This window comes from Vipera ursinii, assembly GCF_947247035.1.
Source record: "Vipera ursinii genome assembly, chromosome: 12".
Taxonomy (NCBI): Eukaryota; Metazoa; Chordata; class Lepidosauria; order Squamata; family Viperidae; genus Vipera; species Vipera ursinii.
The window spans coordinates 1,745,024-1,756,426 of NC_139525.1; the positions used below are offsets into that span (position 1 = coordinate 1,745,024).

The 11,403-nt window shown below is 42.7% G+C and overlaps 1 protein-coding gene across 2 annotated transcripts; it reads right to left on the reverse strand.

Annotated features, from left to right (window-relative positions):
* On the reverse strand, positions 1 to 9,652 carry RBMX (RNA binding motif protein X-linked). Of its 2 annotated transcripts, none has more exons than XM_083371919.1 (10): positions 9,550 to 9,652; positions 8,006 to 8,132; positions 7,722 to 7,828; positions 6,889 to 7,054; positions 5,897 to 6,016; positions 5,353 to 5,467; positions 5,130 to 5,255; positions 4,148 to 4,233; positions 1,429 to 3,637; positions 1 to 688 (listed from the first exon to the last, which is right to left on the reverse strand). In XM_083371919.1, the coding sequence occupies exons 2-9, from the start codon at positions 8,112 to 8,114 to the stop codon at positions 3,327 to 3,329; spliced, it is 1,140 nt and encodes a 379-aa protein (XP_083228045.1). In that variant the 5' UTR covers positions 8,115 to 8,132; positions 9,550 to 9,652; the 3' UTR covers positions 1 to 688; positions 1,429 to 3,326. The 2 variants fall into 2 exon arrangements, with proteins under 2 accessions (XP_083228045.1, XP_083228044.1); XM_083371918.1 differs by having other exon boundaries at positions 4,148 to 4,248.
* Positions 9,653 to 11,403: the final 1,751 nt, after the last annotated feature.

The following is an 11,403-nucleotide window of genomic DNA, read 5'->3' on the forward strand; positions in this document are numbered from 1 at the left end:
TTGGGAGGAAATTAAAACTTTATTGAGTTTAGTGGACACAAGGATCCCAGTTTCAGCTGTTGTCTTCCATGATGCGTCAGTTTTCATTTGACCAAAATGTTACCCGTTTCTTAAATTTTTGGCACTAGCTCCTTTTCAGAACTGCATTTCATGAAAAGTGAATTAGTAACTTTATGCTCTCTCATTCATGAGATTTTACCAAAACATTTATAGATGGCTGTGATGTTCTTGTGAAATCAAATTGTTGTTCAACTGCTGGTTAAATATCATACTGAATGCAAGGATTTAAGAAGTTATTCTTGGGGAAAAGCTCAGCATTACAATTGGCCAGATCTTGAAAATCCTTCTCCTGCAGTGCAGTCTAATCTCTGACAGTTATTCAAGAAAGACACACACTTCACCTTGCCTAACTTAAGGCACCCCAATTCTTGCTCCTGACACCCACTCTAAGTCACAAGCCATGGCTTTTGCTGGATGTCTGCCTGCCAGGATTTCAATCGCATTTGTAAGAGGACAGAAATAATTTCCATCCGAAATTTAAGACTCTATCTCACGTACGAGCGGTGTCTGTAGTAAAAACAGACAATGGCATTTTTGGAATGACTTTCCTGCAAATTGCCTTCTTTAAACTTTGTAGCCGTATTTTGAGTCTGCTTCTTTCTTTAGAGGCCTCCACACAATTCTGTACCTAGAATATAAACATTAGGAGACTGTCAGAACAGAAAGGGTGTCAAAATGTATTGTTAGTATAACTAGCTTAAAGCCATTTCCAAAAATGAAACACTGCACAGCACAAAAAGAATGATTTTAGGATCTTTACTTTGTTGCACGTAAACATAACTGGCTGCTTAGTTTCTGAACAAGCTGCTGTAAATGAGCACAACTCCTCTCTTATAATGTCTTTTCAAGTGACGGATCATTTCTTATGAAATTCTGGGCTTCACAGCTTAAGAGCTGTCCGCTTATCCTTGTGAAGGTCAATGGAGATATTACCCCACAAGCACATTATCCCCAGCTGTTTAACTGTTTGAATCTCCCAAGATTAAAAAAGTGATTTAAGAATGGCATGCCAAGTAGAAGGTGAGCCACAATGTCCACTGGCAAAAAACAAGTTACCACCAAGTACTACTTTAGAAGAGTTCCACCGATTACAGGGCAGGTATCGGTACTTTAACCATATTAGATACAATATTTATTACTGACTTTAACAATCAATGCATTTGTTTTTGGCTTGCAAAAGCAGATGCAAGTCTCATGAAATGGGACACGATATCGGCCTGTTCAAACTGAACTGTAGAACTAAAAAAACGCCAGACAATTCCACAAACCAGCAGCAATTGGGCAGTGAGTGTTCTACTTCAACCTTTTTTTTTACTTGCAAGGTATCTGAAACCAGCACTTTTAAGGTGTCCCTCACCTCCATCTTACCTGCTGCTCTGATGCAGCTTACAAGCATGAAGTTCATTCCAACACACACACTGCTTGCTTCCCAGGTCTCATCTTAAAGGGAACGTTCAGCCTGCAACAACGAGAGACGATGTAAGATTCCAGTGGGCCCAACCGCCCAAACCCAAGACCACCCCAGAAATGGAAAAAACCTGGGTTTGCCGATTAGTCTGTCACGATCTAACATTTTATACATTTGAGAGGTGGAAGGTTCACTGGACTGGAATGAACTGGAATGGCTTAGTGAAAGAGTCGCATGGCTTTATGGATTCTGGTTTTCTTTCCAAGGGTGCTGTTCAAGGTAAGTCCATTTGACTGGCAAATATGTTTGGAAGGTTTAGAGGAGCACTTTAGTTGGAGGTCTCTTCAGGTCTTACTACATTTCAACAGGATCTTTTGAACTTCCTGGCCGCATCTGGGTCATGACAAGTTGCCCAGGTACCAGAACTCCCAAAGACTACAGTATAAAGAAAAAAGTCAGGCATCCAACTAAACATCAAGTTCGTAATCATGGCTTGCTTGACATTTCCCAAGCTGTTAACACAGATTTGGCAATTTAAGCCAAGTTCTGATTGTATTACTGCTTTACATTTCTTAATTAAAAGTACAAGGAACTTGCTTTTTTTTTTTAAGTATCTTCATTGAAACATATTGGCCAAAAAAGCAACAGTCCCTCCCAACCATTTATGGGGACGTTTGTTTACAAGCTGCTTTCTTAGCATCATTTTCAAAAGCTTTGTTCCATACATATTTTCATCCAAGACAAGGTTATGATGAATTTAGAAGGCTTCGCCTAAGGCTTTCCAGCACAGGTATTTTTTTTTCCATTTGGCGCTTTCTTTAAAAGCTAGAAAACTTCCATTGCCATGATGCACAGAATGTCCTACTGTACTAAAAGGACGATAGCTTTGGTTTCACGTTTGACTTAGACCGAAAAACTAGTTTTGCTTTGCTTACCATCTTTGCTGTTTCACAGGCATTTGATGCTTTAAAGCTGTTGTGGGATGCTGAAAGTTTTCACTTGTTTATGTGAAGCCATAAGCTTTTCAGAGGTTGGTGAGAAAGACTTCTTTGCTTATCTTACTTTCTCCATTTTGCCTTTGGAGTCAAAGATGTTCCTTTAAAAATGAGACACTACAGGATTGCAAAAATTTGAAACAGTAAGAGCAAGTACGTTCTGCAGCTTCTTGGATGGAATGGGCCAAACCTCTTTTTTTTTTAAATTTACAGAACTCTGCAGCTTGTTTGCTACAGGTTAATATATTACTGAGGGGGTGAGGTTCTTGCAAATTGCCTAAGGAAAGACGTAGAATGGCACAATGTACATTCAGCTTTATCCATTGGTGGTTTTGACTTAAAGGCTGAATGGTATCCTGCATTTTACACAGGACCGAAGACAGGTCATGTTTGGGAGCATCTTTGCATTTCAGAGGACACTTAATAGTTTAGGGTTGGCACACATCCCCACCCCCCAACAAATCATAGAGAAGGCATGCTTGCATGTGCAGAACGATCCATGGCCATTTTAGATGCATGGAGTGCCTTAGGCTGGCTGTTGCATTGATGACGTGAAAAGTGGCATTTCAGGGTTAACGTTTACTTTGAAAAGGTTACAACACTAGTACATAGGCTCAAAATGGCATACATTAACATCTGCTTTTTGAGAGAAATTATTAACAATTTTGAAATGAAATTAAACATGTTTTACTCTTTCCTCACAAAAAACATCAGTAATGAAGGGGAACTTAACAAGCAACAATAAAAAAAAAGTTAAAAACATCGTTTCGGTAGTCCTCTGGGTGGGAACGAGATAAAACTTCCACATTCCTTGTGTTGGGAGGAGGAAAAAACTTGATTTGGTCCATGAGTTTCAAAGGTTTTTAGTATCGGCTTCTGCCTCCGCCTCTATCCGAGCGGCTCCCTCCCCGGCCGCCACCTCTGGGTGCTCCGCGGCTTGAGCTGCTGTAAGAATCGCGTGGCGGAGGGTAGCCCCGTTCCATAGAAGGGGGAAGGCCTCTGTCTTGTCTGCCCACACGGTCTCGGCCACTTGAGTAGACATCGCTTCTGCTGCTTGAGTAACTCTCGCGACTTCCACCATACCCATCTCGGGTGCTTCCGTAATCATCATAGCGACTGCTTCCACCATATGATGGAGGGGGCCCGCGTGCAGGGGGAGCACTACGTGAGTTACCTGCAGGTTCAATGGTCAGGTAATAGGGCAACACTATAAATCATATCACCACAATTTTACATCTGAGTTTCTAAAAGAACTGCATCAATGGCTTCTCTGACTTTTTTTTTGGATTTTTAAACTGAGGAGGAGTTTAAATATAATCTCACATTATATTTGGTGGGGGAAGGATCAGGCAGAGAAGGAAATAAACAGGCTGTTTGAAGATGCTGGTTTTTCACAAAGTAGCTCTTTTTTGGGGATTATTCCAGAACAGCTTGCTATTTTTATAGAAGAAACTCAGCCATTGTTTTTCCAGTGAGAGATGCAATTCAGAATTGTTGAACTTTGCTTCGATAGGTTAAGGGAACTGCAATTCAATCGTTTTGTTAAAATAAAAACAACGGTTACATTTTTTCTTCCATTGCAGCAGAAAAACCCACCACGTTAACCCCTCTAAGGAGCAGTACTCTAGCAAGTCAAGAAAGAAGCCTAACACATTCCTTAGAAACCCTCGAAGTCAGCACTTACCGTAACTCTCATAGGAATCTCTGTAAGAGCCTCCGCTGGGATGATCCGAGTAATCCCGGTCACGCCCTCCGTAGCCATCCCGATCGCTGTAGGAGGAATAACTACTAGGGTTTAATACAGAAAGTTCACAGTGATAGAAAATAAGTTTTTTATCCTTGTTTTCATTGAGTTTCTTTTCTCTGCATTTCTAAATGGTGTATCTTTTCCCCCCATCTCTTCTTTGCAAAGTGTGAGGTACAGCAACAGCTTTAGCATTTAGGATTATATACTGCTCCATAGTGCTTTACAGTACTCTGTACAAAATAAAAGCATTATTTGCATATTGCTCCAAACAATCCGGGTCCTCATTTTACCAATGTTGGAAGGATAGAAGGCTGAGCAAACCTTGAGCCCTGGCAGGATCAAACTCCAGGCTGTGGGCAGTTTGCCTGTAATACTGCTGTTTAACCACTTCGCTCAAAGGGTAGTGTTATATGTACGGTTGCACTCTGAGGTCTTTAAAAGGGCATCAAAGAAAGGCCTCCCATCAATCTTTAATTCAAAAGAAGTATTCATCACCATTGTTGATGGCTCGCAATGGCAGTTTGATTGGAATTACCGTCATCGCCAAACGATTCAGTGTTGGCAATCCCTGCCATCAATGATTTGGTTATGTTGACTGCCGTTATTAACCAAATCTCATGGTTGTCAGGTGAAGCCAAATCCTGGAGCTCCCAGGCCATTCATAACCACCATTTGTTCAGGGCTATTTTAACTTCAAAAGGACAAATGGTCCTAGGCAGAGGACAGACTGGCAACCAACACCAGTCCCTCCTTGTTACAGATGAGGAGATGGCTTAAGGAATTGGTTTGTTTGGGCTTTTCAATTTTCTCAAGATCCTTACAACTTTTAGCCTTGTTAAATGAACAAAGTGGGTGGAAGCACACTCGTTTCTAAATAAACTCTATAGAATATTAACACATACAACTGAACACTAGGTACCTGTAACCTCTCGAGGGATACTCATCACGTGAACTGGAGTGTCCATAATCACGATAGGCATAATCCCTTGGCGGAGGGGCATAATCTCTTGTGTCTCTGGAACTTGGATAATCTCGGCTTGAATAACTACAGAAATTAAAATAAAGTTACTTTTTATTAGTGACAAGCAAAATTGCAAAGTTCAAGGACATCTGCTTGAACTCATTAACAAGCTTTATTTTACCTGTCTTTAGTACTGTAGCCATCATCTCTGGGGGATAAGTAGACATCTCTTCGTGATGGCAAGGAGTCTCTTCGTGGAGGCCCCCCGTAGCTGTCTCTGCCACGTGACAGGGGCGCTAAAATAAAAACAAGGCAATCAGAAGGCATTTCTCCCCATTCTGAGTGGAACTGTTATACTGTTTTTTTTCAGTGGAGGCAAAAGTCTATGCACTATTATACAAATCTTCAATAGCAACAGGAGGAAGAACCACGCATAAGCACAACCTCATTGCAACTACTGCAAGGGAGAAGGCAAATTTACATGGCGGCAGCATCTTGCATAGCCTAGAAGAGCAGAGTTGACCCATAGCAACAGCTCACGGGGGGGGGGGGGTGTTGTTATGTCCCCAATAAAGTATTTTATAGTTTTGCTAGGCTGTGATGTATCCAATGCCTGGAGAGCAAAGTACCCTCACAAACAGCATTAAGAACTAAAAGTGCAACTGCCATGGCTCCCTTTAGTTAAGACTTTGAGCAAACGAAAGCAGCATTTGCACAATGCTTACCTCTACCACCCATCCCGCTACTGCTGCGTACAGGTCCAGATGGTGCAGGTCTTTTGGGTGGTGGGCCCCCACTGCGGGGAGGCGGGCCCCTTTTCATTGGGAGAGGGCCTCTAGAAGAACCTAGAAGACAGCATATAATGACATCCTCAGAAGCACCATCAGTATGCTGAAAGGCACCAGAAGTGGAAAGGGGTTAAGAACAAGCATGCTCAGAACGATTGCCTTTGTCCCAAGAAACATCCCTGACAGTCAGCCCTGGATCAAGGCCCCTAGATAGACACTTGCGCAACTTATATGACCGATGTATGGACAAATCTGTATCTATATGCTATGGCCATTAATGAGTTACAGAAAAGCAGCTAAAACTGGTAACATGAGCCCTTCTTTTAACTCTTGAGCCTTTCAATGACCAAGAATTCTTTATTCCGGTTTAAATTCAAAGCACATGTGAGAACCCAGGTCAGCAGACACTCATGTTTACATGCCGATCAGATACTTTCAAGGAAGCTCACAAAAAGGAGTGCCCTGGCAGTTGGCCTTTAAGCTGTGAGGTACAGTAAAGAGCCATCCAGACCAGGAGCTACCCACAGCCTGATCAGCATCTGCTTAAAATCAAGAAACATGCTCATTGAGCAAACAATGGCTAATGTTCCTTGTTTCTAATTTAAAATATTACCTGATGATATCAATGAAACTGGCTTTTGCATATTAAGGTAGGAATTTAGCATGGTGCCTTCTAGATATTTGCTCTGGACCTGCTTTTGAAATACAAGTCCATTCATGCCAGACTTTAAGGTCACCAATCTCATCTAAGTACAAGACCACACAGACATCCCAAATTACTATCTAGACTGTAACCTTTTTTGCATTTCAAAGTGTTAATAATTCTTGCTCTCAGCATTTTATTTCCCTTCTGTCCAGCTATTTTCCTTCTTTCCATTCAACGTCTCTTAAGTCTTGTATGCTATCAATACACAGGAACTTAAACATACCTAAATGACTGCCTCTTGAAGGAGGCCCCCGGGTTCCACTGCTGCCTCTTCCACCTCTAAGGCCTCTTGGGGGTCCTCTGCTCCTTGGAGGGGGAGGGCCACGTCTACCAGTTTCAAAGGTTGGCTTGGTAGCTTGTTCAACTTTAATGGATTTTCCATCTAAAGACTGAACAAAGGCATCTAATTCAATCTTTGTAAATAATGATTACCTTTGGGCTAATTACATTTCTAGACTTTCATTTGAGGGTATTATCAGCAACTAATCCCACTCAGAGTGCCAATGCTATTTATTAGTCGCTGCTTAGTTAACAGGGTTGTCACTGTACTTGCAATAAACCAGGGAATATTAAGTAAGATTTGCAAATATGTTACTACAGTATTTTAAGTCATTTGTCTTTTTAACTTCAGGTTGCAATACTGATATTTTAGAAGTAAACATGTGGCTGTCCCATTATACATAACTTTTTTTTCTTGTATTTTGAGGAGCATCCAAGAAACATTTGGCACATTTCTGGCATGTTTCTGATGGTACTGTTACCACTGGAATAAGGACATAGTATACTGTTTTTTTTTCAGTTTAAAAGATACTGGAAAGCAACCTTCTCTATCCAAGTTGAAAGACATCAGATTTTCTTAAATTATATTTTTATTTTTTTTAATCCCATTTATATCCCGCCCTTCTCCGAAGACTCAGGGTGGCTTATACTCTAAGCACAAATCAATGTGCTTAGCAATATATCTTAGAAAGAAAATCAATAGACATGATTCTTTGAAACTATTTCAGTACTCCCCTTTGTGTTTCATCACAATAAAAACCAGACATTAATTCCCACCTTTCCATTCATATCTCTTGCTGCATCCTTAGCATCTGCTGGGCTCTCAAATGTTACAAAAGCAAAGCCTCTGGACTTGTTGGTTTCACGATCTTTCATAAGGAGAACTAAGAGAGATAGAAGCATTATTTTGTTTGCTCTTACAGGGGTATACCCAGGATTCACAGAAGCCTGCTCAGAACTTCTTAGAGGATAGGTAAGTTCTATCACTTCAGCTGATCAAAAATGCTAAGTTCATCACAGCAGAACTGAAAACCCCACCAAGATGCCTTGTCCTTCCTTACCTTCTACAATACGGCCATATTTGCCGAAGACGGCTTCAAGAGCTTTCTCATTAGTTTCAATGTTCAATCCACCAACGAACAGCTTCCCAGGCCGATCTGCTTCAACCATTTTGACAGGTTTTGGGATCTAGAACACAACCAAACTTCAGAAACCATAAAATATAGTCACATCAAACTGCAATGTGATTTTTGGGATTTCCTGCATATGGGAGAACTCTTTTGATAGCATTCCATTTTCATTACGTTTTAATTACTTCATCAATGCTTTGCTAAAATGTTTAGAGTGACCCAACCTCCTACTATAATAAAAAAAGACAATATGGCATGATAAAATCAATATGACATCATAAAATAATATCGTTCTAGTTTAAACATGAACAAACTGCATTTACTCACAATGGTCTTTTAAACCTCATTCCAGAATTGTTTTTCTTAAAGTCAAATCTCAGTTCCTTTTAATAAACTTTTACAAATAGAACTCTACTGCCATAATACAATGAAATAAAATTAATCTTTAACTATTCTGTCCAAACCAATGCCCTCCAGATATATGATATAGGGTCTCCTGCTTGAGCAGGGGGCTGGAGTAGAAGACTTCCACCGGTCCCTTCCAGCTCTATTCTGATTCAGACAGATTCATTTAGACCCCAAAACCTAAATAGCAACTGAAGTATTGTAAAATTTAGCAGTTAGCAAATATTTCTGGAGGACCCCTCTATTGAATAAAACCTGCATTCAACCCTGACTATTCTCAACGGTTTCCCTAAAAAGTTTCTTTACCTGTTCAAACAGAATAAACCGTTGAAGGAACCTCGTGTTTTAACAAAAACCTAATAAAAGCATTCTAGACTGCTCAATGCACGACCACTGCATTCTGCCCGAGTTTTATTCCAAAATATAAATGGACCCAAGCAGAGAAACCCGGGCAAATTTCCAGGAAATTCGGTTTTCGTATTTGGTCGGATTTTTTTTTTAAAAAGTACCCTTAAGAAAATGGGAAAAGCCGATTCCCACGTTCGGTTAGCAAACAAAAGGCCCGAGCCTCTTCGTGCAAATCACGCGTGCGCGTCGGCCGAAAGGAACGCGCGGCGCGCATGCGTCAACAAAACCAGCCTCCCGAAAGAGCGGGGCATGCTCACTCCCGTCGCCCTTCCCCCCCCCCCCCGTCGTACGCGCCTTGAAGGGTGCGGGGGCGCGCGAAGCATCGAGGCGCCTCTAAAGGCGGACGCAAAATGGCGGCTCCCGCGACCCTCCCTGAGGAGACCGTGGGGAAGGGCGGTGAGACCACTTCCCGCCACCCACCTCTCACCCACTTCTAAAGCTTTAAAATGGCGCCTCAGCTACCCCCTGAGGAAGAGCGGGAAGGGAGAAAACCGTTGAAGGGGTGTGGAGGGAAAGCAAAATAAATAACGGCCTTGGGGACCGCTTCCCGCCGACAGGGAAACGGTGTGCGTGCGTGAGACAAAATAGTCCCTATATATTATATTAAAAAGGCCGCATTAAAAAAAAGTAAGCCGCCCTCAACCGCTACCCCGCATCTTTACCTCGTCCCCGCCGGCCTGCAACGACGCACTGAAGAGGAACAAAGGGCTGAGGGCCTTTATATAGGTGACGTCAGCGCGTTCGAACGGGGCTCGAAAGCCCGGATGAAAGCATGGCGAAAGGAAGGAGGCGTGGCCAGGGTTTGAGAGAAAGGACGAATGGGCCCGGATAACGGTGGGTGGGGTGTCTGAGCATGCGCGACCCTGTTCGCAGATACGGACGTGCACATGAATATATGTATCTTGGTTGAACAGAGAGTTGGAATAAAATTATAGGAAATAAATAAATAGGCCTTGGAGACTGTCGATTTGTTGATTGCATTTCAGCCTGGGATGCTTTTATTCAAGATTCACCCACATTCTTCTTTGTGGTCCTCTGGAAGGAAAAGGCACACTTAAAGAATCTGGATGTTTCCGAATAAATACATTGAGATGGGTCATTTAAGAGTGCTGCATCTTCACGTATCTATGCAAGCACAACCATGTACATAGATATATCAACACTTCTTTGGACTAGAATCCTATGTATCATTCAAGGAAAATTGTGCAGCTATTGAGACATCATGTGATGGCACCCAATTTTATGAACTTTTTGCTGCAATTGCTAAATAAGATGTTATGTGACCATTGTTTGTGACCTTCTGTGCCAGCTTCCCATTAACTTTGCTTGTTGGAAGCTGGCTAGGAAGATCACAGAACTAGAACTCCCAGTCTCCTGATGATTGGCCCAAAGTCACCCAGCCAGCTTTCATAGTTAAGATGGGACTTGAATTCATAGTCTCTCCTGGTTTCCAGCTTGGTGCCTTCACCACTAGACCAAACTGGCTCTCAGCCTTTTTGTATCACCAAAGCTGGAAAATGTGCACGAGGTTTAGAATCAGACTTTTCCCTGATATAAATTGCATTTTTTTCCCCTGATCTTGCTGCCCATCCATTATCTGCAGTAACCCCCTTTGCATGTCACCGGACCAGGGCAAACCAGCCATTGACCCCTTTTGCTCAACAAAAGGCCAGGTAAATCTAGCAGAGGATGGCTTATTCTGCAGATCACATAATTTCAATGATTTAAAATTGCTTTTAATTGTTTGCATTTTTGTTGTTATTTTTGTACCCTTGGTTTTGGTCCTTACATCTGCCGCTGAAAGTGCTGGAGTTGCAGCTACCTGTGTCTTGATGCACTGGGAGAGGAATGGGGTTGTCTCACCCGCCCCGTCCACGTACAGGTTGTCCCTTGATGGCTTCAGAAGTTCCTTCAGAAGTTGTGGGTGCTCCATCACTGGAGGCTTTCAAAAAACCCCACAAAACCTGGACAACCATTTGTCTGGAATGGTATAGGGTCTCCTGCTTGAGCAGGGGTTTGGACTAGAACAGAAGCCCCCAGGGCTTTTTTTCTCATAGAACGCTCAGAAGGGAGTTCCGGCACTTTTTTGGGATGGAACCTTATAGGGTAGGCAAGGCGGGTTGTATGACATGTGTGAGTTCCAGCACCTTTTTCTTTTACAAAAAAAGCACTGGAAGCCCCCAACCTTTTGGGCACCAGGGACCGGTTCCGTGGAGAGAGGTTTTTTCGCGGACTGGAGGGAGGGTACGTGGTTTTGTGTTCTGCCTGCATCCCACGGATGGGGCTTTGCTTGTTTGTGCGGACTGGTTGCTGGCATGCCGTGGCCCGGTACTGATCCACAGACCGGAGGTTGGGGACCCCTGGACTAAAAGACCCCCCCAGGTCCCTTCCAACTCTTTATTATTCTATGTTGTTCTAAGGCACCCTCCTGTGGGATGCAAAGAACCAGGAAAAGACCGGTGCCCTTAGCCAACATGGCGCCGCCAGCGCCGCCAACCTGGATCGAGCGCCAACCC